A 23,231-nucleotide genomic window follows, 5' to 3' on the forward strand; every position below is an offset into this window, starting at 1 on the left:
CAGTGACCTGTGTAGCCCTTTTCCAGCTGGTCCGAGCAGGTTTTCTCTTAGCACAGCCCAATTATCTGCCCAGTATTTACTTTCCTAGTTCTGTTTATCATGACAACTTCCCACAGAGACACAAAACCTGAGTGCCCCCGCCCAGGGGCACTTCCTGTCCTGGGCACTGCCCAAGGACATAATAAAGCAATAGTTCTTGCTTGAAGCTGTCCATTTTGAAGGATGCATGAAAGAGAAAGCAACATTATTGTCTTTTGTGGACAGAAAAAGGGTTTCTGTGAAAAGGAACCTCATAGGGTGGTCTGCTCATAAATTCCTGAGTCACGCCCCAGACATATAACTTCTTAGTAAAAGGTTTACATTTGCCTTAAGCAAGCCCTGGCCATTGTGTCTGTGCATCTAGGTTAATATACTTTTCTTTTTTGGTACGTGCTCCTAGCAGGAACCAAACCCAGGACTCTCTGGTCCACAGGCCTAGGCTCCAATCGTTGAGCCAAACTGGTCAGGGCAATATACTTTTGTTTGTTTGTTTTTCTTTTTTAAAGCTAATGCTCTCTTTATTTTTTTACTTTTTTTTTTTTTTTTTATCCTCACCCGAGGATATTTTTCCATTTGTTTGTGCAGATAGAGTGGGAGGGAGAGAGAGAGAGAGAGAGAGATATCAATGTGAAAGGGACACATCGAGTGGCTGCCACCCATATGACCCAACCAGGGCCGGGGACAAACTGCAACTGAGGTACGTGCCCTTAGCGGGAACCGAACCCCGGTCTCTCTGGACCACAGGTCAACGTTCTAACTGCTGAGCCAAACCAGCCAGAATTAGGTTAATATACTTTTGAAATAAGCCGTACACACCCTCAAGAGAGCACATAACCTTGTTAACTATCCCGAAATCCTATCCTGGCCTTGCTTTCTCCTCCATCCATGTAATCTTTCTTACATTCCCTCCTTCATTTCAAATGCATGAATGAAACTGCAAAACTGTTATTCTGTGGAGCATCTGAGATCTTGCTTCCCAGCAGTGTCATCAGTTAGGATGAAATAAACTCTTATAAAAGGTTCTCTTCGGCTTTGGATGTTTCTTATGTTGACACAGTCAAACTTAGATACTTTCCAGCCAGTAATACATACCGGCCTGAGGGTCCAGCAACACCACAGATCTTTTATTATTTTAATTGTTTGTTTGTTTTTTTAGTGAGAGAGGAAGGGAGGGAGAGAGAGAAACATTGATTGGCTGCCTCCTGCACGTCCCCTACTGGGGATGGAGCCCACAACATAGGCATATGCCCTGACCAAGAATCAATCCAGGACCTCTCAGTCCATGGGATGATGCTCAACCCACTGAGCCACACCATCTGGGCCACCACAGAACTTTTCTAGTGGAAATTCCAGTGCTACTGCCTCATGCCATTGAATTGTCAACATAAGAAACCTGTACACCTGTAGAGACTTTTACAAGAGTTTATTTGAGCCAAACTGATGAAACTGCCAGGAAGCAAGATCTCAAAATGCTCCATGTTTCTTTTTATACATTTGGAATTAAGGAGAGAATTTATATAGCATTCTTTTTTTTTTTTTGGTACGTGCCCCTAGTGGGAACTGAACCCGGGACTCTCTGGTCCGCAGGCCGACACTCCAACCGCTGAGCCAAACCAGCCAGGGCTAAGGAGAGAATTTAAAAAAGATTACATAGCGGTGGAAGAAAGCAAGGTGAGGACTGGATCACAAAATAGTTAACAAGATTACTATAAGGTAGTTAACAAGATTAGGTGTTCTTTTGAGGGTGATTGCACTCTAGGGGGTCTGAAAAAGAGGCATTTCAAAGCTGTGTTAACATAGATACATAGAAACAATGGACAGGGCTTGCTTAAAGCAAAAAGATAAACCTAATATATGCCTGGGAATTGACTAGCCACTATGACCTGCCCAGTTAGGAATTTATTATCAGATCACCCTGTGAGGTTACTTTCAGTCATTGAATTTGTCAGATTTATTACATAGATCCCTTTGATGATACTAAGAATCTGTTGAACAGACATTACAACTGTCACAAGAGCTACTCCTGAAAGACCAAAGGCTTGGGCTGCTATGTTGGTCAAAACATCTGAACTTTCCACAAATGGTTGCTGCCTCTAGCGCACCTTCTTGACAAAATTGGGCTGGAGATGATCAAGAGATAGGCATGGAACCCAGAAGGGTCATGGCTGGACATACATATACATTAGGGAGTTGGAGGCATGATGTAGATGAGATTGTCTAGAGCCTGTAATCTCTGCTAGGGGTCAGAGGATAACATTCTGGGGATACAGATTTAAAGAGGAAACCAGCCCCGGCCAGTTTGGCTCAGCGGTTAGAGCGTCGGCCTGCGGTCCTGAGAGTCCCGGGTTCGGTTCCCGCTAAGGGCGTGTACCTCTGTTGCAGTTTGTCCCCGGCCCTTGTCGGTTGTGCGGGTGGCAGCCACTCGATGTGTTCCTTTCACGTCGATGTTTCTCTCTCTCTCTCTGTTCCTCTCTCCCCCTCCCACTCTACCTGAACAAAAAATGGAAAAATGTCCTCGGGTGAGGATAAAAAAAAAAAAAGAAAAAGAGGAAACCATTATAGTAGTCTCTTTTTTTCCATTCTTTTGCTTTCTGAAGTTTGTTACCTATGGTCAACCGCCATCCAAAAGTATTAAACAAAAAATTCCATGCTTGGCTGGTGTGGCTCAGTAGACTGAGCATTGTCCCATGGACTGAGAGGTCCAGGTTCGATTCCTGGTCAGGACACATGCCCGGGTTTCCAGCTCGATCCCCAGTTGGGGGCGTGCAGGAGGCAGCTGATTGATGTTTCTATCTCACACTGATGTTTCTATCTCTCTCTCTAAAATATATCAATATATTTTTAAAAATTCCAGAAATAAACAATTCATAAATTGTATGCCATTCTGAGTAGTGTGATGACTTCTTGTGCTGTCCCTGCTCCATCCCTTTGCTGAGTAAATCATCCCTTTGTTCAAAGTATACACAATGTATATGTTATCCAATGGGTTAGTCACCAATTATCTGACGAACTATCAGATCATCTGTTGTGGTATCAAAGTACTTGTGTTCAATTAATCCTTATTTTACTTAATAATGGCCCCAAAGTGCAGGAGTAGGGATGCTGGCAATTCGGTATGTGCCCTGACCAGGGATTGAACCCCAAACCCAGGTATGTGTCCTGACTGGTCTAGGAATTGAACCTACAACCTTTCGGTGTTTGGGATGACACTCCAATGCCCAAGAGAAGTTATAAAATGCTTCCTTTAACTGAAAAGGTATGTATGAAGATCTAATTGGTTTTATTAAGCAGTTCATGAATCGGGTGTGTGTGGGAGGAGCATCCTATCTAGCAAATAGAAAGGTACTCCATGGGGATGTACAAATGGAAGGTGGAGCAAGGACATATTTTGAAGTGGGTAGAGAATGGAAGGGTTTCTATCATGCAGATTGCTTCTTCTTTCTATGGAGGGTGGGGGTGTGGGGGTTGAGAAGGCCCATGTGACAAATTATCTCATTTGTATTGACCAGAAAATTCCATATTGGTTGATTATGATAATGTTTCTAGGAAGGGTTGAAACTTCAGTTAGATGAGGTATTAAATCTAGGTTTGGCATCATGAGCTTTAGCATGAGTGATATCATTTTGGGTCTCTGGTTTTCTCTTTAACAACTGTATACAGAGGAAAAAACATAGGATATACAGGGTTCAGTACTGTCTGTGGTTTCAGGCATCCACTGTAGAGTATCTCCTGTGAATAAGGGGGGACTATGTATTTATTTATTTATTTATTTATTTATTTATTTATTTATTTTTTATCCTCACCCGAGGACACTTTTTTCATTCTTTGTTCAGATAGAGCAGGAGGGAGAGAGAGAGAGAGAGAGAAACATCGATGTGAAAGGGACACATCGAGTGGCTGCCACCCTCACGACCAACCAGGGCCGGGGACAAACTGCAACCGAGGTACATGCCCTTAGCGGGAACCGAACCCGGGTCTCTCCGGACCGCAGGCCGATGCTCTAACCGCTGAGCCAAACCGGCCAGGGCTATGTACATATTTATTTTCACTAACTTCTAATTGAAATTTAGCATTTTTCTCAATATGGTATCTATAGGCAACAAATCATAGCAATTTCTGGGTCTCTGTCATCAACAGAAAATTCCATATCACATTGCAGTTGTTGCAGGTATCTTTTTTTTTTTTTTTTGATCCTCACTTGAGGACATTTTCCCATTTTATTGTTCAGACAGAGTGGAAGGGAGAGAGAGAGAGAGAAACATCCACGTGAAAGGGTCACGTCGAGTGGCTGCCACCCGCACGACCAACCAGGGCCGGGGACAAACTGCAACCGAGGTACATGCCCTTAGCGGGAACCAAATCCAGGTCTCTCGGGACCGCAGGCCAACACTCTAACCACTGAGCAAAACTGGCCAGAGCTGTTGCAGGTATCTTAAAACATTTTTTACATTCTACTCTACTTCAAAATTAAGATAGTTATTAATTATATTATCGATCAGATGGGTATATCTGATCAAAAAGATGTTTTAGCCCTGGCCGGTTTGGTTCAGCGGTTAGAGCGTCGACCTGTGGTCCAGAGAGACCCAGGTTCGGTTCCCGCTAAGGGCACGTACCTCGGTTGCAGTTTGTCCCCGGCCCTGGTTGGGGTCGTGTGGGTGGCGACCACTTGATGTGTCCCTTTCACATCGATGTTTCTCTCTCTCTCTCTCTCTCCCTCCCACTCTATCTGAACAAAATATCAAAAAATGTCCTCGGATGAGGATTAAAAAAAAAAAACACAAAAAGATGTTTTAAAGAAATACATTGATAACTGTATTTCCATTTAATTGGTTTCCAAACAAAGTTTGTTTCATAAATTTAACACTACTATTCTAAGAAGGGGTCAACACACATCACTAGACTCTGGCACAAAATATGTTAAGAACCCCAGATCTGGGAACTAATCACAAACCCAAGTGCCACCAAGGGCCAGCTGGAGGCCTGAAAACCAGGGCCTGCTTTGATTTCCTATGTCTGAAGGGAAGAGATATTTTCTTTGCTTTTAACTCTGCCTTAAGAAAAACTGCATTGGCCCTGGCCGGTTTGGCTCAGCAGTTAGAGTGTCAGCCTGCAGTCCAGGGAGACCCGGGTTCGGTTCCTGCTAAGGGCATGTACCTCGGTTGCACTTTGTCCCCAGCCCTGGTTGGGTTGTACGGGAGGCAGCCACTCAATGTGTCTCTTTCATGTCGATGTTTCTCTCTCCCCCCCCCCCACACTTTTTTCTGTTCTCACCCTTTATTGGGAATACAGGGCAATATTACAGTTTTGGATCATTAAATGAACAAACGTGGTGATACAGTATGGACAACAAGAATGACCTGAATTATGGGAGTGAGTGGTTTTCCAGTTTGGGGGGTAACAGAACAGGTGCAAGATCTTCAAAGAGAACCATATTACTCAGCCACTGAAAGGTTTTGGCTTCAACCCACTAATGGCTGGAAGGAGAGCCAGTTTGGTCAGCCATCTTAATCACAGCAAATCAGAATCTGCATACTTTTTCAAACGAATTTTAGGTATAAGAGAGAACTCCAGACTGACTCATAAATCGATCTGGATAACTACTAAAGTGTCCTCTATTCACAAGTTGGCAAAAGCTTCAGAGTGACTGCTGGAGCAAGGAACCTTTCATGTGCTCCCAGTTGTTATATAGTGCATAGAGGCTAATAAGTGTTAGTCCTGCTAGAACACCTCGTGCTACCCCTCGAAGACCACCTGTACATTTATACAACATGCCCATCATAGCTCCAGCTGCTACTGTGTTGAGGTCATGTTCTGCACCTCGTGTTTTCTCAATGATGACACCAAATGTATTATATAGCAAAGCCAGAGAACCTAGAGTATTAGCCCAAAGTGCCCCTTGCCTGGTCGTCACGTTCAAAATCTGTACATTTCTTGGTTTGGACCAGGCCGTGTTCAGGGTTTCTTTCAATCCGAGCCGTAGACCATTCATGGCCCCAAATGCAGCCCCTGTCATGCAACATCCTCCCATGGTAAAGAAGGCCAGTTCAAATCTGCCCAGGGTTTTATTAGCTCCGGTTGGTAAAATAAACTCATGTGTATCCTGCACGAGATACCATGGATCCACATTTAAATAAGGAGGCAGAGGATTCATACCCGTCAGCGGGACGCCGGCCAAATCCGCGTGCGAGTAACCAGCTCCGCCGGCTCCGAAAAGCCGGCCAACCCCGCTGTGGTTTTGTTGCCGCTTCCCCCGCCGCCCTCCACGGTCTTGCAGCGAACTGCCCGGCTTCTACCACCGCCTCAGGCCGCGATCTTCGGCGTTCCTCCTCAGGAACAGCCTCTCCCTCCCTTAACAAAAAGAAAGCTGCATTAAACACCTGACATAAATGACAATTGACACCAGCTTCCATGTCAGAAATATTAGGGAGGAAGGAAGACTGTGGTGAATACAAGCACATGCCCCCCAGATGCTTCTGGCTGCCCCTGACCCTTGCTGTGTGGGAAAGTGGGCCCAGGATGGCCAGACTTCAATTTTCAAGAAAAGCCAGAGTTTGGATTTTTACACTATTTTTAGTGTGGGCAACCAGTTAAAAATATTAAAAACAAAATTTTAGCTATACAGAACCTGTCTGCAGGCTGCATTTCATGTGAGGCCACAGTTGGGGCCTCGGGTATCGAGGAGGAAGCAAAGAAGGCTGGAGACAAAACTTTGGAGAGCACTGCCATCTAAGGGGGAATAGGTGATGTGAATACAGGGGAAGAAGACAGATGGACAGTGGAAAAAGTGGTAGGGCCAGGAGCAAGGATGTCATGTAAAGAGACCTGACATATCTTTAAAAGAAGAATTTAAAGACAAGTGAGAGGCCCTGTGTTATGTGAATCAGGAAAGGTTCACCAAGAGAGAGAACCTTGGAGAAACCTTTCAGTGGTCATAATCTGAGCCTGTTACTCCCTGCTGCTCTGCCTCATGAGCGCCTTTCCTCAACCAGGCCTTTCTCTTTGTCATTTCTATTTCATCCCTTCCTCTTGGTGCTCAGTGAACTGCTACTTATCCTGTAAGGCCTGGTTCAGTGATACTACCTCTTTTGCCTCTTCTGTGGTTGTCTACCTAATGGATGACTTGCTTTCCCCACTGGGTTTCCAGAGTCCTTGGTTCCATATCACAGCACTTACCACATTTGATTCAAATACACTTTGGGGTCTCTGGGTCCTACCCACATCTTACCCACTGGCTATAAGGTCTTATGGTTCAGGGACTGGATCTTTTTTTTTTTTTATCCTCGCCCGAGGACTTTTTTCCATTTTTTATTCAGACAGAGCGGGAGGGAGAGAGAGGAAGACAGAGAGAGAAACATCGACATGAAAGGAACACATTGAGTGGCTGCCACTTGCACGACCCAACCAGGGCCAGGGACAAACTGCAACAGAGGTACGTGCCTTTAGCGGGAACCGAACCCGGGTCTTTTTGGACTGCAGGCTGACACTCTAACTGCTGAGTCAAACTGGCCAGGGCTGGATCTTTTTTTTTTAATTCTCACCCAAGGATATGTTCCTCCCCCCTCCCCCTTTATTGATTTGAGGGAGAGAGGAAGGGAGAGAGAGAGAGAGAGATGGAAACATCGAGGAGAGAGAACATTTACTGGCCGCCTCCTGCATGCCCCACACTGGGGATCGAGCCCACAACCCGGGCATGTGCCCTAACCAGGAATTGAACTGGTGACCTCTTGGTACATGGGTCGACACTCAACTATTGAGCCACTCTGGCTGGGCTCACCCGAGGATATGTTTTCATTCATTTTTAGAGAAAGAGGGAAGGGGAGAGATAGAGAAATATCGACATGAGAGAGAAACATTGATTGGTTGCCTTCCATATGTGCCCTGACCGGGGATTGAACCCCAAACCCAGGTATGTGTCCTGACTGGACCGAAATTGAACCTACAACCTTTTGGTGTTTGGGATGACACTCCAATCAACTGAGCCACCCGGCCAGGACCAGGGATGGGATCTTTTTTATCCTTCTGCCAGGCCCCATGCTTAAATTGTATGCAGTGATTTAAGTGATGTTTATGGAAGCACAGGGGTTAAGAGTAGGAACTCTGAGCCAGGCTGCCTGGGTTGGGAACCTGGCTATGCCACTTTCTGTATAGCCCAGGGCACAGCTTTTGGCCTTTCTGTGCTTATTTGTTCATCTGTCAAATGTAATCCTCACATCAACCTTTTATGATGAGGAATAAGATTAAACAAGTTATACTAAAAGCATTCAGAGGAGTGCCTGATACTTAGTAAGACTTATCAAAGACATACAAACCCTATTATAAATGTTATATATTTAACATAGAAATATTTAATTTTTATTTTTTAATCCTCACCCAAGGATATTTTTCTATTTATCTTCAGACAGAGTGGGAAGGAGAGAAACATCCACTGGAGAGGGACACGTCTACTGGTTGCCTCCCACACAACTCCAACCAGGGCCTAATCGCAACTGAGGTACTTGCCTTTGGCCAGAATCAAACCCAGGACTCATTGGTCAGGGGCCAATGCTCTACTGCTGAGCCAACCGGCCAAGGCAAAATATTTCATTATTAAATGCTAGCTTTGTTATTACATTGCTTCATTTATTTTTTACACTAGTGTGTCCGCAGTGCTCAGAACAGTGACTGGAACACTATGGATACTTAATAAATATTTGTAGAATGAATGAATGAGTGAGTGATGGACTTCCCTTTGCCCTCACTCCCTTGTCACACTGCCCTCCCAATGTGGGTGGGTGGGTGACAAGGTGTTCAAGGGCCATCAGGGTCTCTCAATCAGGGGTTAGTAGAAGTTTGTGGGCAGGCCTAGGGCATAGTTCTCAATTTTTCTCCAGGAAAATGTGTCTAGCCTAAGAAGGAACTTCTGCAACCCAGGTCAAAGATAAGTTGGGAAGGAAAATCTGCATGCACGTGTACCAGGAATAACCTCCTTTGTCTAATTTTATTCAGTATATTCAAGTTTTCTTCTCTAAGTTAGGTCGATTAGAGTGCAAGTTGCAAGTCAATTCACTTTTTTGTCTTTGGTCTCACAGGGAGTCATTAGGCTTCAGAACACTTCGAAGTGTTCATGTAACCAACAAAAGGAGTGTTTTGCAGCTACACAGACCTGCATTCGAATCACAACCTCTGACCCTTAGCTGCACTTGGTCTGAGTCTCGCTTTTCTTACCTATAAAATAGAAATACCTTTACTTTCTTCACAAGATTGTGATGAAAAACTAGTTAATTGTGCATTTTTAAACCACTTAAGCCCTGTACAAATACCAGTTATTATTGGATCTCCACACTGGTTTTTTGGCAGGGCTTAAGGAAAATAAAGAGTAAAAGGCTTAGAGACCCCTATTCTAATCTCTAGGCAAGGGTCCAGAGGGCCTGGGCTTTCCCGTCCCAAGGCTAGTCAGGGGCAAAACTGTGACGGTTTGGGTGGGCGATCAGTGCTGGACCAGACTAGGACCCAGGGGTCCGGGCTAAACACCATGCTTTCTTGCAGGTCAAAAGTCACAATCTACAAACCCTGGTAAGGACTAAAGAAACGCAACCCTTAAAGACGAAGTGAAAACCCAGACGCGGGGTCGGAGTGCGGTGTCAGGGGAGAAATCTTAGAGCGAGAGAGGAAGGTTGGTGGCGGAAAAACGATGCACCATCTGGTGTAGCGGAAGAGCAATGGAGCGCAGGAGCTCGTTATCCTGAGTGAAAGTAGGGCCCAGTGAAATAGGTCTGCCAAAGGAATTTCGGTTCCGCCCCGCGACTCGGGGCTTTGACTACAGTTCAGCCCTCTGACGCCCTGGGCCCCTCGCCCCGCCCCCAGAGGGTAATTAGACCGTACCATTATGCCTTCATAGGGGTGAGAGTAATCCTGGGCTAGTCCTGCAGAGCGAATCGGAGTTCTTTGTTAGAAAAAACAAGATTATATGTATTATTTGAAGATTCTTAGGTTCTTAGTTAATATGCTCCCCTTCTGTCTTCTCGGCCCTCTATGCCTTCTGAAGAGTGATGGGAGTCCCGCCATACTTCCCCCTTTGCTTTCCACATTTGGTACATTCCCCCGCGGTACGTAGGCGGGGAGGCGTACATAAACCGCGCAGGCGGCGGGGCTGCTCAGTCCTCGAGGCGTCGGAGTTCTGTGGTGTTGGGAGTCTTGTTGCGTGTGGGCCTGTGTGCGCGTGCGCCGACATGGCCTCAAACGGTATGTAAGGGCGCGAGGCAGCGGTGGTCCGCCGACCTGGGCCTTCATTCTCTCCCAGCTGGGCTTTTGTTTTTCGGTGGGACCCGGGCGACGATCGCGTGTAGGATTTCTTGTACCACTGTGGCGGGAAGCGGCATAGAAGGGTGGAAGGGGGAAGCCGATGTCGCCATCTTGTTTCGCTCCTCTGGCGCCTTGCGCGGGGCGGGAGGTCTTCATTCCCAGTTCTTTTCCTTGAGGTCAGAGTTGGGAGGCACGCTTCTTGGTGGTGTGAAACGTGAGCTAGGGATGTAAATGCTCGGTCTCTGTAGCCTTTTCCTCCCCCCGGTTCCCAGCCTTGCGTTCGGGCCGCTTTGTCGCAGTGCTGCATCCGGGCACTCGCTGCGCGCACGCGCTCTGCTGGCCCCTCCCCCCCTTTTCGCGGCGCGAACCCCCCTCCCGCCTCTTGCCGGTCCTGCTTTTTGTCGCGAGACCCTCGCTCGGTTGGAGACTCCTTGGTGCCAGTCCGGTTAGGACCTCCACTTCCCTCCTCCCCCCAACGGGTCCCTCGGGAAGGGGCGGGACCACCTTCTTCCCGCCTCGGTTGCCACGCGGCCGGGGCAGAGGCTCGGGATCCAGGCCGCGTGCCCGCTTAACGGTTGGCGGGGGATGATGGTGATTTCTGAGGGTCGTCCAACGGACTTGGGGAGCGAGTCCGAGCGCGTTCCCGCCTAAATTTCCTCATTCTGAAGTGGGATCGGCAAGGAACAGCAGCCCGAGGCCACACCCTCTCCTGGTCCTTTAGCCCTTTCCTGCGGGGGAAGTGCCTCGTTTACGGTGCGGAGGAGAGGAGTTGATCTGGTTGGTGCGCCTTCATAGTGGTTTTTTAAAAGCTCTTTTGCTACTTTTGATTGACCGAGTTCCCCCTCAGCTCCGGGGAAGGCAGTGGGATGAGAAAGTGGATTCAGTTGGAGCCACACAGGGCTGGGGACTTGAGTACCAGTTAACTTCTCTCCTGAGGCGAGCACTTTGATGAGCTGAGTCATTTGGGGTCAGAGTTCTCTTGGTTACCTGGCTTTGCATTAAAAGTCTACTTTTCCATTCTCCAAGAGTGGGCAAAGGGTGGAATGGCCTCTTGGGAGACATGCTTGTTCTTTGGGTCTTGTTGAGAGTGGCTACATCTGGAACAGTTGCCTCCTGCCTCCAGCTTTAATTAAAACCTATCCCACTTAAGTAACTCTGACTTCTGCTTGACTCTTGATGATACCTTCCTCATGGAGTGAGCATGAAAAAGATGTGTGTAAATTTGTGCAGTTCCTGATATCAATTGAATTTGTGGAAGATTGGCTGTCCACCAAAACTTGTACATTTTCAATAAGGTCTCTTGGTCTCTGTAGAAATATGCCTTTGTTTTATTGTGTATTACTCTTAGGGATGGCTGAAAGTGACGTAATTGTATTTTTCTTTTGCAGACTATACCCAACAAGCAACCCAAAGGTGAGTGTCATTTCTGGCCTTCCAAAGTTGTAGAAAGCTAAAGTTTTAGAGGGCAGGAGTTGCTAAGATAGTTTTCCTGATTGCTGTTTTTTTTTTTTATCCTACAGCTATGGGGCGTACCCCACCCAGCCTGGGCAGGGTTATTCCCAGCAGAGCAGTCAGCCCTATGGACAGCAGAGTTATGGTGGCTACAGCCAGTCAGGGGACACTTCAGGCTATGGCCAGAGCACCTATGGTTCTTATGGACAGACCCAGAACAGTGAGTCTCTTAAGTGGGTCACCCTGCCTCTTCCTGCTCTTTTTGAATGTGGCTTTTCTTAACCCTAAGCAGTGCTGACATGTTGAAACTGTCCCGTGTTTCTTTTCCCTTATCTACTCCTTAAAAAACTCTTTGGAGTCCTTTCAAGCAAAAATGCTTATTAGTTTATAATTCTGTTTCTTTTATGTTCTTTTTTTTTTAACTTTCTATTCATGCTGCACATTTCCCCATTGCCCCTCAGCATGAAAGTGAAATGTGGGGGGAAAGAATTTACTAAAGGGAGAAAGTTTTAGGCTTTTAATACTTACAGGGAGAAAATGATTTGCCTGAAGATGTTTGAAGTCAGACTATTATGTCATCATGTGCTACTCAGGGGTGGAATTTGCCCTGAGGCCCTGACATACAAATAACCTGGGTTGTCTTATTTATAATGCAGATGTATGAGCAGGTTGAAATGATGTTAACGAATAGGGATCTTGGGCTGTGGTTAGTGGTGGTCCTGGAGATTGGCTTTGGATGGACGGGATGAAATTTGAATGAAGTTGGTAGAAGTTGGAGCATTAACCTTAGGGTAGAAGAGAACGATAACTTTTTTTCCTAATCTTCACCTGAGGATATTTTTTTCATTGATGTTTAGATAGGGAAGGAAGGAGGGAGAGAGAGAGAAAGGGACACACACACACACACAGACAGACATCAATTGGTTGTTTCCTGCACAACCCTCACCAGGGCTGGGGATTGAACCTGCAACCCAGGTACATGCCCTTGACCAGAACTGAACCTGCGTCCATTCAGTCTGTGACCTGGACCTGTAACTGTTGAGCCATACTGGCCAGGGCAGGATAACTATTTTGACTATGAGTTGTAAGATTTCTAAGCAGCTGCTAAGAGGTAGACTTTTAAAGTATGGGTAGCATGAGGTAATATGTAACTTTTTTCAACCCATTCTTTGCCTTTTCTCTTAGCTTTTGTGATTTCCTTTCTCTTTTCCTTGTAGCAGGCTATGGTGCTCAGTCAGCTCCCCAGGGATATGGCTCAACTGGTGGCTATGGTGGTGGCCAGAGTTCTCAGTCATCTTATGGGCAGCAGTCCTACCCTGGCTATGGCCAGCAGCCAGCTCCTAGCAGCACCTCTGGAAGGTAAGGAGTTGTGGCGAGGCCTAAAAGAACATGGGTGAATTGATAAGAAATGATAACGTGATAGGAGCAATTATGAGGAGTAACTGGGGGAGTGTCTTTGTTGGGTTCAGAGAATGGGATGTACCAAAAATGAAAGGAAGTAGTGGGTATGCTGGCATTATGGTTCTGTCTTTTTCCTTTTCCTTAGTTACGGTAGCAGTTCTCAGAGCAGCAACTATGGGCAGCCCCCGAGTGGGGGCTATGGTCAGCAGTCTGGCTATGGTGGACAGCAGCCTAGCTATGGACAGCAGCAAAGCTCCTATAATCCTCCTCAGGGCTATGGACAACAGAACCAGTACAACAGTAGCAGTGGAGGTGGCGGAGGGGGTGGTGGAGGTGAGAAGCTGTCTTCAATTTTGTCTCATACCTGTTTTCTATAAGGACTTAAATTTTTGCTTGGCCCTTGCCCTAAAAGGGTTCTTAAAAATCTGGATTTCTTGTTCCCTGCTGTCTTTTTTTTCTTTCCCCTATTCATTTATCTCTTGGCATGGTTGAACTTTTTGTCACTTCAGTTTTTCTCTCTCAAGGTTTATCTTTTTTTCCTGACAGGTAATTATGGCCAAGATCAGTCCTCCATGAGTGGCGGCAGTGGCGGTTATGGCAATCAGGACCAAAGTGGTGGTGGCGGTGGCTACGGGGGAGGCCAGCAGGACCGTGGGGGACGAGGCCGGGGCGGTGGTGGTGGTTACAACCGCAGCAGTGGTGGCTATGAACCCAGAGGTCGTGGAGGCGGCCGTGGAGGCAGAGGCGGCATGGGGTAGGTGTCTTGTGAGCCAGGGAGTAACATCATTGGGGGGGTGTGGTGGATTGCATGAATCTTAAGTACCTTTGAGCATGATTAGTCTTATTCTAGGGATTTGTCATGGCTTTGCTATAAGGGCATTGACTGTTTATTCCTCCATCCCCATTTTATTTTTGTGAGAATTGGGGAGCCTGAACTCCCACCCATACCTCTGAGTGTTGATACTTACATTTCCAGAGGAAAAGGATAAACATATGGGTGTGTATGGATTGGAGTCATTGATATCCTAGGCAAGAAACATGGAAGTAAAGGCTTTCTCTGCAAGGGAAACCGATGATCCCACTCCTGGTAATAGGGAAACTTGTTACTTGTGTTCCCATGTGTTCCTCTAAGGGAGTTGTTAATGATTAACCTAACTTCAGCTTCCAGGAATTGACTACTCTCCGTATTCTGTAGTCATTTGAATCCATGAGCTTGATTTGCAGTAATTTGACTGACTGATGATTTTGTTTGTGACTTGCTTTGTGGGGCTACTGAAGTGTGCAGACCTTTTGGACAAAATACACTGGACAGTGGTATCCCACATATTTGCTCCACTGTCCCCCATCCCCTGGTTACTTGTCCAACTGGACCTTCTTCCCTTCCCAGTAGAGTTGAAGTAAAACCTAGATTTGATGTTAAAGCATGCGTCAAATCTGTTGGTAAATAACGATTTCAAGGACCATACTCCTGTCTCATGAAAAGGGGAGGAATGTCAATGTGTTGCTCCTTTTTTGGAAAAAGTAGGTTTTTAAAGTGAGTTTATATATGGTAAGTATTCAGAGGTGGGTGGGGGCAATCTCAAAAACTACAAAAATGAGGAAAACTCTGTTGTGTGTGTGTGTTTAATGCAAAACTTAAAAGAAAAACAACTGTTATGTGACTGTTAACTTGCTCTGCATTTTATGTGCCACAGGTATGAAAGGTGACATTGCAAAATACTTCGCTCTTCTCGCAGTGTAGAAGGGGTGACCCCGGTGGTTGGGGGAAATCAAAAACAGCTCAGTAGTTAGGATAGGGATTAGCTAAGTTTGTCTCGCTTTAAGGGGAAATTGCCTTTGGTTTTGACTTTTTACGGAGTGGGGTTGGGTCTGCTTGCTGCTTTCAAAGCAAAAACCACAAAATTGTGTTCAGGGCTACCCCAGCCTGGTGTGAAATGTCTTCTGGGTAAATTGGGGGTAGAGTTTTTAAACCAACTGCTGGGTTGTCAGCCGCTTGAGACAAGAGGAAAAAACATCTGCTACGTCGGAAGACCAACCGAGGAAAATGGGTCATTTTTTTTTTTTTCCAGAGGAAATAGAGATATATAATCTTTTAAAGCAAAATTCTTGAAAAACTGTGTCTAAGAAATTGCACACGTGTGTGTGACATGCTCAAAGGTCAGACAAGGGGTGGTCAGGAAGGGGAATGTATTTTAGTAGCCACTTGTATCTTTTTCCCAAAACACATACCCTTGTTGTTTGGGGAATATTAAACAAAATAAAAACAAAAAACAAAACAAACAAAAAAAACGCCCGTTTGTAGACGTTGGAAGCTTCATGTCCTTTCTTCTAACTTGTCTTCTCCAGCGGAAGTGACCGTGGTGGCTTCAATAAATTTGGTGGTAAGTGAACAGAGTTTCCAAAATTCCCAACTCCCAGCAATGCTTTGTCTGATTGTTCATTTGCAGATGTCTTAGCGTGTTTTAAGTGTCAAAGGTTTTGGAGTGTCCAGAACCACCTCCAGAAAGGGGTGGGGTAGAATGCCACCTGCTGCCAGATGTGTGCTAATGGAGGCAGGCAGGGGTAAGACTCGGCAGTCGTCTTAAACCAAATTGGTTTGACCCAGGTTAATAAGAGGTGTTTAATGAGTGTTGCCACACCTGGCACTTAGTGACCATGGCATTATGAAAAACTGGAGAGTGTGCTGGTACACGAACCAACTTGGCTTTAGGATCCTTTTTGATAATGTGTTCAAGGCTAGTGTGTGTGTGTGTGTGTGTGTGTGTGTGTGTGTGTAAGTAAGTGTAACAACCTTTAAATGTTTTAATTTCTGGAAGGGGATGTGAAATAACTGCCCTGCCCTGAGAATGGAGAAGTTGGTATATATTTATATATTAAATACTGAACGGTGTCAATTCAAGTCTACATTTATGTATTTAAGCTCAATTGAGATGGGCAAATAGAAACTAGCTGTTGGGAAGGAAGGTGACTACAAGAAAGGTTGGGAGCATGTGTGGCTCATGGGAAATAACCAGGTCTTAAACAACAAACTTGAATTAATGAAAAATTGCAAATTTGAGAAGTCTCCCAGTAAGCTGGAACTTTTCTGGTTTGGTTAACTAACAAAAGGTTTCTTGATTTGTCTTACCATTTAAAGCCAAAGGCCCGGGTTCGTGATTTAGGTGTCATTGAATGTGGGTACAATATTTATATATGGTGAATTCAGAGAAACTTTGGTCAAAGGTGGTTTCTGGAAAAAAAAAATAGGCTGCATTATGGAAATAAGATTTCTGGTCTGTTCCCTGGGACATGCTTTAAAAATCAATAGCGATTATGTATGCTTTCAAAAATATTTTCATGTGGTTTTGGGGAAACTTAACATGGTTTTAAGAATGGTTTCTAAAGAAGAAATTAAAAATTGTTCCACAAGGGATGAGTGTCTTTGGTTTTGAAGTTTGGAGAAACCGGATGGATGCGCAGCACATTGCTGGTGGTGAGCCCATTTCTCTCTGGGATGAGAGAACAGGGCCAAGCTATGCGTTGGTTTGTTAACTACAATGGGTTTCCCTCTTGGCCCCCCAAATCTGTGCTGAGGACATTTCCCAGCCTGAGCTGGGGGAGGCAGCATTATCTGAAGTGTGGAGTTGTCCTTGTGGGGACTCAAGTTACAGATCTTAAGAAAAGAGGCCTCTGTCTTCTTTCCCAGCCATGCCTAGGATTTTCTCTGGGCAGACAACCCAGGACAGGGTTTGGAGTGAGGCTATGAGCACTTAACTGATATTTTGTTAAAGAGTTTGGATTTGGTTTTAAGTTTTTTCCTTGTCTCTCTACTTGTTGACTAACGGCTCCTCTTTCCTTGTTTTTTTTTCCCCCCCATGTCGCTTAAGGCCCTCGGGACCAAGGATCACGTCATGACTCTGGTGAGTTCACAGGTGACATGAAAGAATAACTAAAGTGGTATATGAACTTTTTGTGGATGTTCTTTGAAACTTTAATATGAAAAAAGCAGAGGTAGAGAAGGCAAAGGAAGGGGGACGGCAGTTTAGGCATAGCTATAGTTAGCAGGGATTTGTAAGTGAACATATCAGAAATAACTGATGTGGTTTCCTCCACCAGCAATTTAGTAGGTTAGGAACTCAGGAGTACTGATGCATCTGTATGGACCATGTGTCAGAAATGCTGGTTTAAAGTATAGGTTTTTAAAAATGTGAATTAGTGAAAGACTTGTAAAGGGGCAGCATCTTGTAAAGGGGCAGTATTTAGTGTATCTTCTGATTATGTTTGTACTGGATTTTAGTGTAAAATAAGTTTTATCTTGGGGTCTTCAATTAAAAGAGTTTACAAACAATGGTGTGCTACTGTCTGATCTTGGGCAGTTAACTTGAGCCCTGGTTTCTGTCATGGGTATTAACATGTTTGAAAGATTAGTTGTAAAACTAATTTTAAACTTGTGAAATGGCTAGCATACAGGCGCTCATACAATAGAAAATAGGGATGTGGAATTTTGTTTGACCTAAACCAAATGATATTGGTTGCTTTAGAATTTTTTCCTTTGAAAGTTTGATATCAGGTATTGGTCAGGAGTCACTGACTCATTTTACCTTTGCTTGTTTTATCCTAATTCACATTTCTGTCTGTGTTTCACAAGCAGAACAGGATAATTCAGACAACAACACCATCTTCGTGCAAGGCCTAGGCGAGAATGTTACAATCGAGTCTGTGGCTGATTACTTCAAGCAGATTGGTATTATTAAGGTACTTGTGGAGCAGAGTGGGTGCTTTCTATCAGTGTTTCAGGCTTTTGGATTTCACACATTAGTAAAAATAAATGTCTTAATGCTTAAAAGCTTAATTTGTTGAAGGAACATTAGCTGTTGGAATTTTAAAATAACACAGGCACAATTGGTAAAAGGAGTATCCTAGACTTTTGAATTTGTAGGCTACAGCCTTTAGTTTTATCTTTTAATATGGTGAAAAGACTATTGTAATTATTGATATTCATTCAAGTTACATGTGAGATAGGAACTAGTAATTGGGAAGAGAGTAGCTGAAGTATGGTTACAATAAACCTCAGGTTTTGGAGGAAGAAAGTGGAAGGGTGGGTAGAACAGCGTGTCCTATAAGCCTGAGGTTATTTCATGTTGCTTTCTTTAGACAAATAAGAAAACTGGACAGCCCATGATAAATCTATACACAGACAGGGAAACGGGCAAGCTGAAGGGAGAGGCAACGGTATCATTTGATGACCCACCTTCTGCTAAAGCAGCTATTGACTGGTTTGATGGTATGTATGAGGAAGCCGGTGGCTGGTGGGGAGGTCAGGTAAGCAAGCCTTTGGAAACAGGCTGTGTTTTAAGGGTTTCTTGGAATCTTCTGATAGTTAACTTGATCTGCTTCAGTAGTCTTTATTTTTGCTTATATCTTATATTATAAACCTTTTCAGGAATGCACAGTCTTGTTGATTGTACCTAGTGTGTTTTTGGACCCACAGGTCTTAATAAAACATCTCCTTTTTATATCCCCTTTATTTCTTTAGGTAAAGAATTTTCTGGGAATCCTATCAAGGTCTCATTTGCTACTCGGCGAGCAGATTTCAACCGGGGTGGTGGCAATGGTCGTGGAGGCCGAGGGCGAGGAGGTGAGAGTTCTTTCCTGATACTAGTTTAAAGAGGTGATGTGAAGAGATGGGGGAGGATTGTGAGGGCTTGCATAGAAAAGGAGGTTTAGGTTAACTAAACAAAGGGACCAGATGCAAACTTGTATCCACACTAGGACCCATGGGCCGTGGAGGATATGGAGGTGGTGGCAGTGGTGGCGGTGGCCGGGGAGGATTCCCCAGTGGAGGTGGCGGTGGCGGAGGACAGCAGCGAGCTGGGGACTGGAAGTGTCCTAATCCGTGAGTGAAACTTTTTTCTTGGTCTTAACATGTGTACCCTTTGATGTTACGGTAGAGTTGTGTACGTATTTTCCAAATTAGTCAAGTTGTGGTGCTAATGGGGACAGACATGGCCAAGAGCTTTCCTCCTAGGTAAGGTCACTGTAGTGGAAAAGGTATTGGACTGGGTTCACTAATTTGCAGTTTTTGTTCCTGTTTCTGTTCCTGAGAAGCAAGCATTTTGCTTTTCTGAGCCCTCAGGCCTCAGGTCTCAGTTTTCTAACAGTATCTGTAAGGTCACTGGAATGTAGACATTCCTAATTTTAGGTCTTGTCTACTCCCCACTCCTACTAATTAATTGTTTTACTTTTCCGTAGTACATGTGAGAACATGAACTTCTCTTGGAGAAATGAATGCAACCAGTGTAAGGCCCCTAAACCAGATGGCCCAGGAGGGGGACCAGGAGGCTCTCATATGGGTAAGGAAGAGGCAGAGCTGGTAATAAGAATTTGGGATCAAGAAGCCCTTAATTTTAAGCAGGGAGGCTAGAGGGAAGGGGAAGGTGGGGGGGTGGGTTTTGGGGATGTGTGATATATTTATTGTATTTATTTTGTCCTAGGGGGTAGCTATGGAGATGATCGTCGTGGTGGCAGAGGAGGCTATGATCGGGGCGGCTACCGAGGCCGAGGCGGGGACCGTGGGGGCTTCCGAGGGGGCCGGGGTGGTGGGGACAGAGGTGGCTTTGGCCCTGGCAAGATGGACTCCAGGTAAGACTAAATTGAAGTAAAAGTAATTGAACAGAACTCATGGGATATAGCAAGGTTTTGTTGAGAAAGTGGTTTCATTTTGAGGGTTAGATTGTTAAGCTGTTGTCACCATAGTGGGGAGGAAAAGAGGGGATGAAAATTATCTTGGGACACTAATCTGCAGATTCAGTACTTAAGAAAATATAACTTTTTGTGGGCTGGGATTTCGGGGGTGGGTGGGTGGGTGGAGAGGTTGGTAACTCAGACTTTAATGGATACTCTTTCTTTCAGGGGTGACCACAGACAGGATCGCAGGGAGAGGCCATATTAGCCTGCCTCCTAAAGTTCTGGAACGGCTTTTCTTCTGTACCCAGTGTGACCCTCATTGTTTTGTAACCTTCCAACTCTTGACCACCCACGGGTTTTTTGTGTCGGACTATGTAATTGTAACCATATCTCTGGTTCCCATTAAAAACCATTGTTTTAGTTAAAATTATCTTTTCTATCCCCTCTTCAGAGGATTAATGTCCAGGTCAGGAATGTGGGTTTTTTTTCCTCTTTCAGCTCATCCTGCCTAGCAGGAACTGGAATAAAATGTTTGATACTTGGTCCTGGGGAGAAAAGGTCAAGTGGTCTCCTTGAAAGTAGAGATAAAACTCTATCATCACAAAGTGGGGTGTGTAAAAGGGGTAAATGAGGAACTCGTGATGTTGTGAATGTTGTCCCAACTCTGGACAATTTTGAGCACATTTATTTACATGCTGGTCTTAGTGAGTTTACTATTTATAGCAGCAGCTTTACCCTCCGACACTTCACGAAGGGTGGGTCTCAAATCAGGTTTGCCTTTGGGGCAGTATTCAAATTTGACCACGATGGGGTTGCAAATAGGGTCTTTTGCACAAAGGAGTAACTGCACCTACTCACTGCAGAGGTGCTGTCGCCTCCTGGGCAGCAAAGTGCATGGATCATGTGGCTCAGAAAATGGGAGAGGCAAGATTGAGTCCTAGTGTTCTGACTCATTTTCGATATGAAACCATTGGTCTTAAGGGGTCAAAATATCTCAAATGTTTGTTTGCTTAGGCCTTTTATACTTAGGAGGATGCTAAATTTGAGGGGAGAGGCTTGGGAATGAGATGGTAAGAAAGGGGAGGTTAGCTGAGAAAGGTAGAGGCATTACCTTATATTTCAGGGGGAGTGACCCTGCACCCCCTATTTTCCTGAAGGTGGGGCTTGGGTAGATAGTTGATGTAGGGAGTTACTAGTCTACCTGGTTTCATATCTGCCTGTACCCAGAGGGCTGAGATCATTGCTGTTTTGAGATTTTTAGGCTTGTGGGAGCTTTTTTTCTTCATAAAAAAAATTTTAAACTTTATTATTGAATGTATTATAGATGTTCTCCCCTTTTTTTCCCTCCTCATTGACCCCTTCCTCCCAATCCCACCACCCTCCTGCCTTCCCCACACTATTGTCTGTGTCCGTCTGTTATGTATATACGAATACAAGTTCTTTGCTTTATCTCATCTTGCCCTCCCTCTCCCCTTCCCTTTGAAGTTCATCTACTTATTAATTTGTACTTATTAATTCCTTCATCTTTTTCACCCATCCCCTCAGCCTCCATCCATCTAGCAAGCAACAACAAGTTCTCTGTATCTTTGAGTCTGTTTCTGTTCTCGCTGATTTTGTTGATTCAATTGTTGGTAGATATGTATTAATTGCCATTTTGTTCATATTTTTGTTTTCCTTCAAGAAGACCCTTCAACATTTCATATAATACTGGTTTGGTAGTGGTGAACTTTTTTAGCTTTTTCTTGTCTGTGAAACTCTTTGTATGTCCATTGTTTCTAAATGATAGCTTTGCAGGATAGAGTAATCTTGGTTGTAGGTTCTTGCTTTTCATCACCTTGAATATCTCTTGCCACTTCTTTCTGGCCTGCAGAGTTTCTTTTGAGAAATCAACTGACAGTCTTAAGGGAGCTCCTTTGTAGGTAACAGACTGCTTTTCTCTTGCTGCTTTTAAGATTCTCTCTGTATTTAACCTTTGGCATTTTGATGATGATGTGTCTTGGTGTGAGCCTCTTGGGGTTCAGCTTGTTTAGAACTCTCTGTGCTTTGTGGATTGTATGTCTGTTTCCTTCACCAAGTTAGGGAAGTTTTCTGCCATAATTTTTTCAAATAGGTTTTCAATTTCTTGCTTTCTCTGGCACCCCTATGATACGAATGTTGGCATGCTTGAAGTTGTCCCAGGGGCTCCTTACACTATCCTTATTTTTTTGGGTTCTTTTTCCTTTTTACTGTTCTGGTTGGGGGTTTTCTGTTTCCTTATATTCCAAATTGATGGTTTGCTTCTTGGCTTTACCTATTGATTCCTTGTAAATTTTTCTTTCAGTTAGTGTATCCTTTTTTATGTTGTTGATGTTCTCACTAAGTTCCTTGGTCTCTTTAAGTCCTTTGTCTCACCAAGTTCCAAGAGCAACCTTACAACCTGTGTTTTGAATTCTGCATCTGATTGATTGCTTATCTCTATTTTGTTTAGTTCTTTTCCTAGAGTTTTGTTCTTTTCATTCATTTGGGACATGTTTCTTTGTTTCCTCATTTTGGCTGCTTCCCTGTGGTTGTTGCTATGTATTAGGTAGAGTTGCTATGTCTTCTAGGCTTCATAGGGTGGCCTATTGTAGGTGTTCTGTAGGATCCAGTGGCACAGCCTCCCTGATCACCCCAGCTGAGCCCTTGAGGTACACCCCTAGTGTGGACTGTACACCCTTCTGTTGTAATTGAGTCTTGATTGCTGTTGGCACATCAGTGGGAGGGATTTACTCAGGCTGACCAGCTGTAAGGACTGGCTGTGCCCACTGGCGACTGGCCTCTGACTACCTTGGAGGATCAGCTGTGTATGGGCCCAACACACAGAGCAAGACTTCCTTCAGCAAGGTTCTGGTACCTACCCTGTCCACTCGAGTGTGTCATTTGTGGAGGTGGTTGGGTGGTGGTGGTTCGATGTGGTTTGAAGTTGTCTAGTAGGTGTGCTGGTTCTGGGACAAGGTCACCCACTGCTTGTGTTCTATCCAGGGCCATCCCGCATAAGCTACAAAGTGATCTGCAGATGGCTGCTGCTTGTGCTGGGCTTGGTGGTATCCAGGAAAAGCCAATTTGTGAACCAAGGCTGGTTGCTTCTAGTGCCAGGCCTGGGGCCCCTTAACAAGAGGTATGGGACTTGCTGAGACCAGATGATGCTTGTTTGAGAGATTTTAGGCAAATATGAAGCAGGATCCAAGACAGGCCAATCCTATGGTAAAGCCTTTGGAAACAGCTTGGGTGGGCCTGAAAGTTCGGTGGGGTGGGGCCTCAGGGGATCACCAGGGTGGGCAAACAGTGTGAGCTGGGTTGCTGGAGCTTCAGACACAGCCTCGGGGGAAGGGCTCATCATGCTGCTCTTCCAGCTCTCGTCCTGAGGCCAGACA

General features: G+C 45.0%; 1 protein-coding gene and 1 pseudogene across 2 annotated transcripts; one reads left to right on the forward strand and one right to left on the reverse strand.

Moving 5' to 3' along the window:
- Positions 1–5,674: 5,674 nt before the first annotated feature.
- On the reverse strand, positions 5,675–10,249 carry LOC118642170 (annotated as a pseudogene).
- Positions 10,176–20,266, forward strand: FUS (FUS RNA binding protein). Of its 2 annotated transcripts, none has more exons than XM_036279459.1 (15): positions 10,176–10,260; positions 11,709–11,733; positions 11,841–11,992; positions 12,990–13,131; positions 13,319–13,506; positions 13,720–13,927; positions 15,520–15,554; positions 17,040–17,072; positions 17,804–17,907; positions 18,307–18,436; positions 18,689–18,790; positions 18,925–19,048; positions 19,405–19,505; positions 19,647–19,794; positions 20,065–20,266. In XM_036279459.1, exons 1-15 carry the CDS (start codon positions 10,248–10,250, stop codon positions 20,102–20,104), a joined length of 1,545 nt encoding a protein of 514 aa, XP_036135352.1. In that variant the 5' UTR covers positions 10,176–10,247; the 3' UTR covers positions 20,105–20,266. The 2 variants fall into 2 exon arrangements, with proteins under 2 accessions (XP_036135352.1, XP_036135353.1); XM_036279460.1 differs by having other exon boundaries at positions 10,177–10,260; positions 12,993–13,131.
- Positions 20,267–23,231: the final 2,965 nt, after the last annotated feature.

Source organism: Molossus molossus, unplaced genomic scaffold (assembly GCF_014108415.1).
Source record: "Molossus molossus isolate mMolMol1 unplaced genomic scaffold, mMolMol1.p scaffold_m16_p_3, whole genome shotgun sequence".
In the NCBI taxonomy this organism is placed as follows: domain Eukaryota; kingdom Metazoa; phylum Chordata; class Mammalia; order Chiroptera; family Molossidae; genus Molossus; species Molossus molossus.

Coding starts and splice junctions, on each gene's coding strand:
- FUS (XM_036279459.1), top strand. Junction 13,507..13,719: donor TGGCGGAGGGGGTGGTGGAG/GTGAGAAGCTGT, acceptor TTTTCCTGACAG/GTAATTATGGCCAAGATCAG. Junction 18,791..18,924: donor TGGAGGCCGAGGGCGAGGAG/GTGAGAGTTCTT, acceptor TATCCACACTAG/GACCCATGGGCCGTGGAGGA.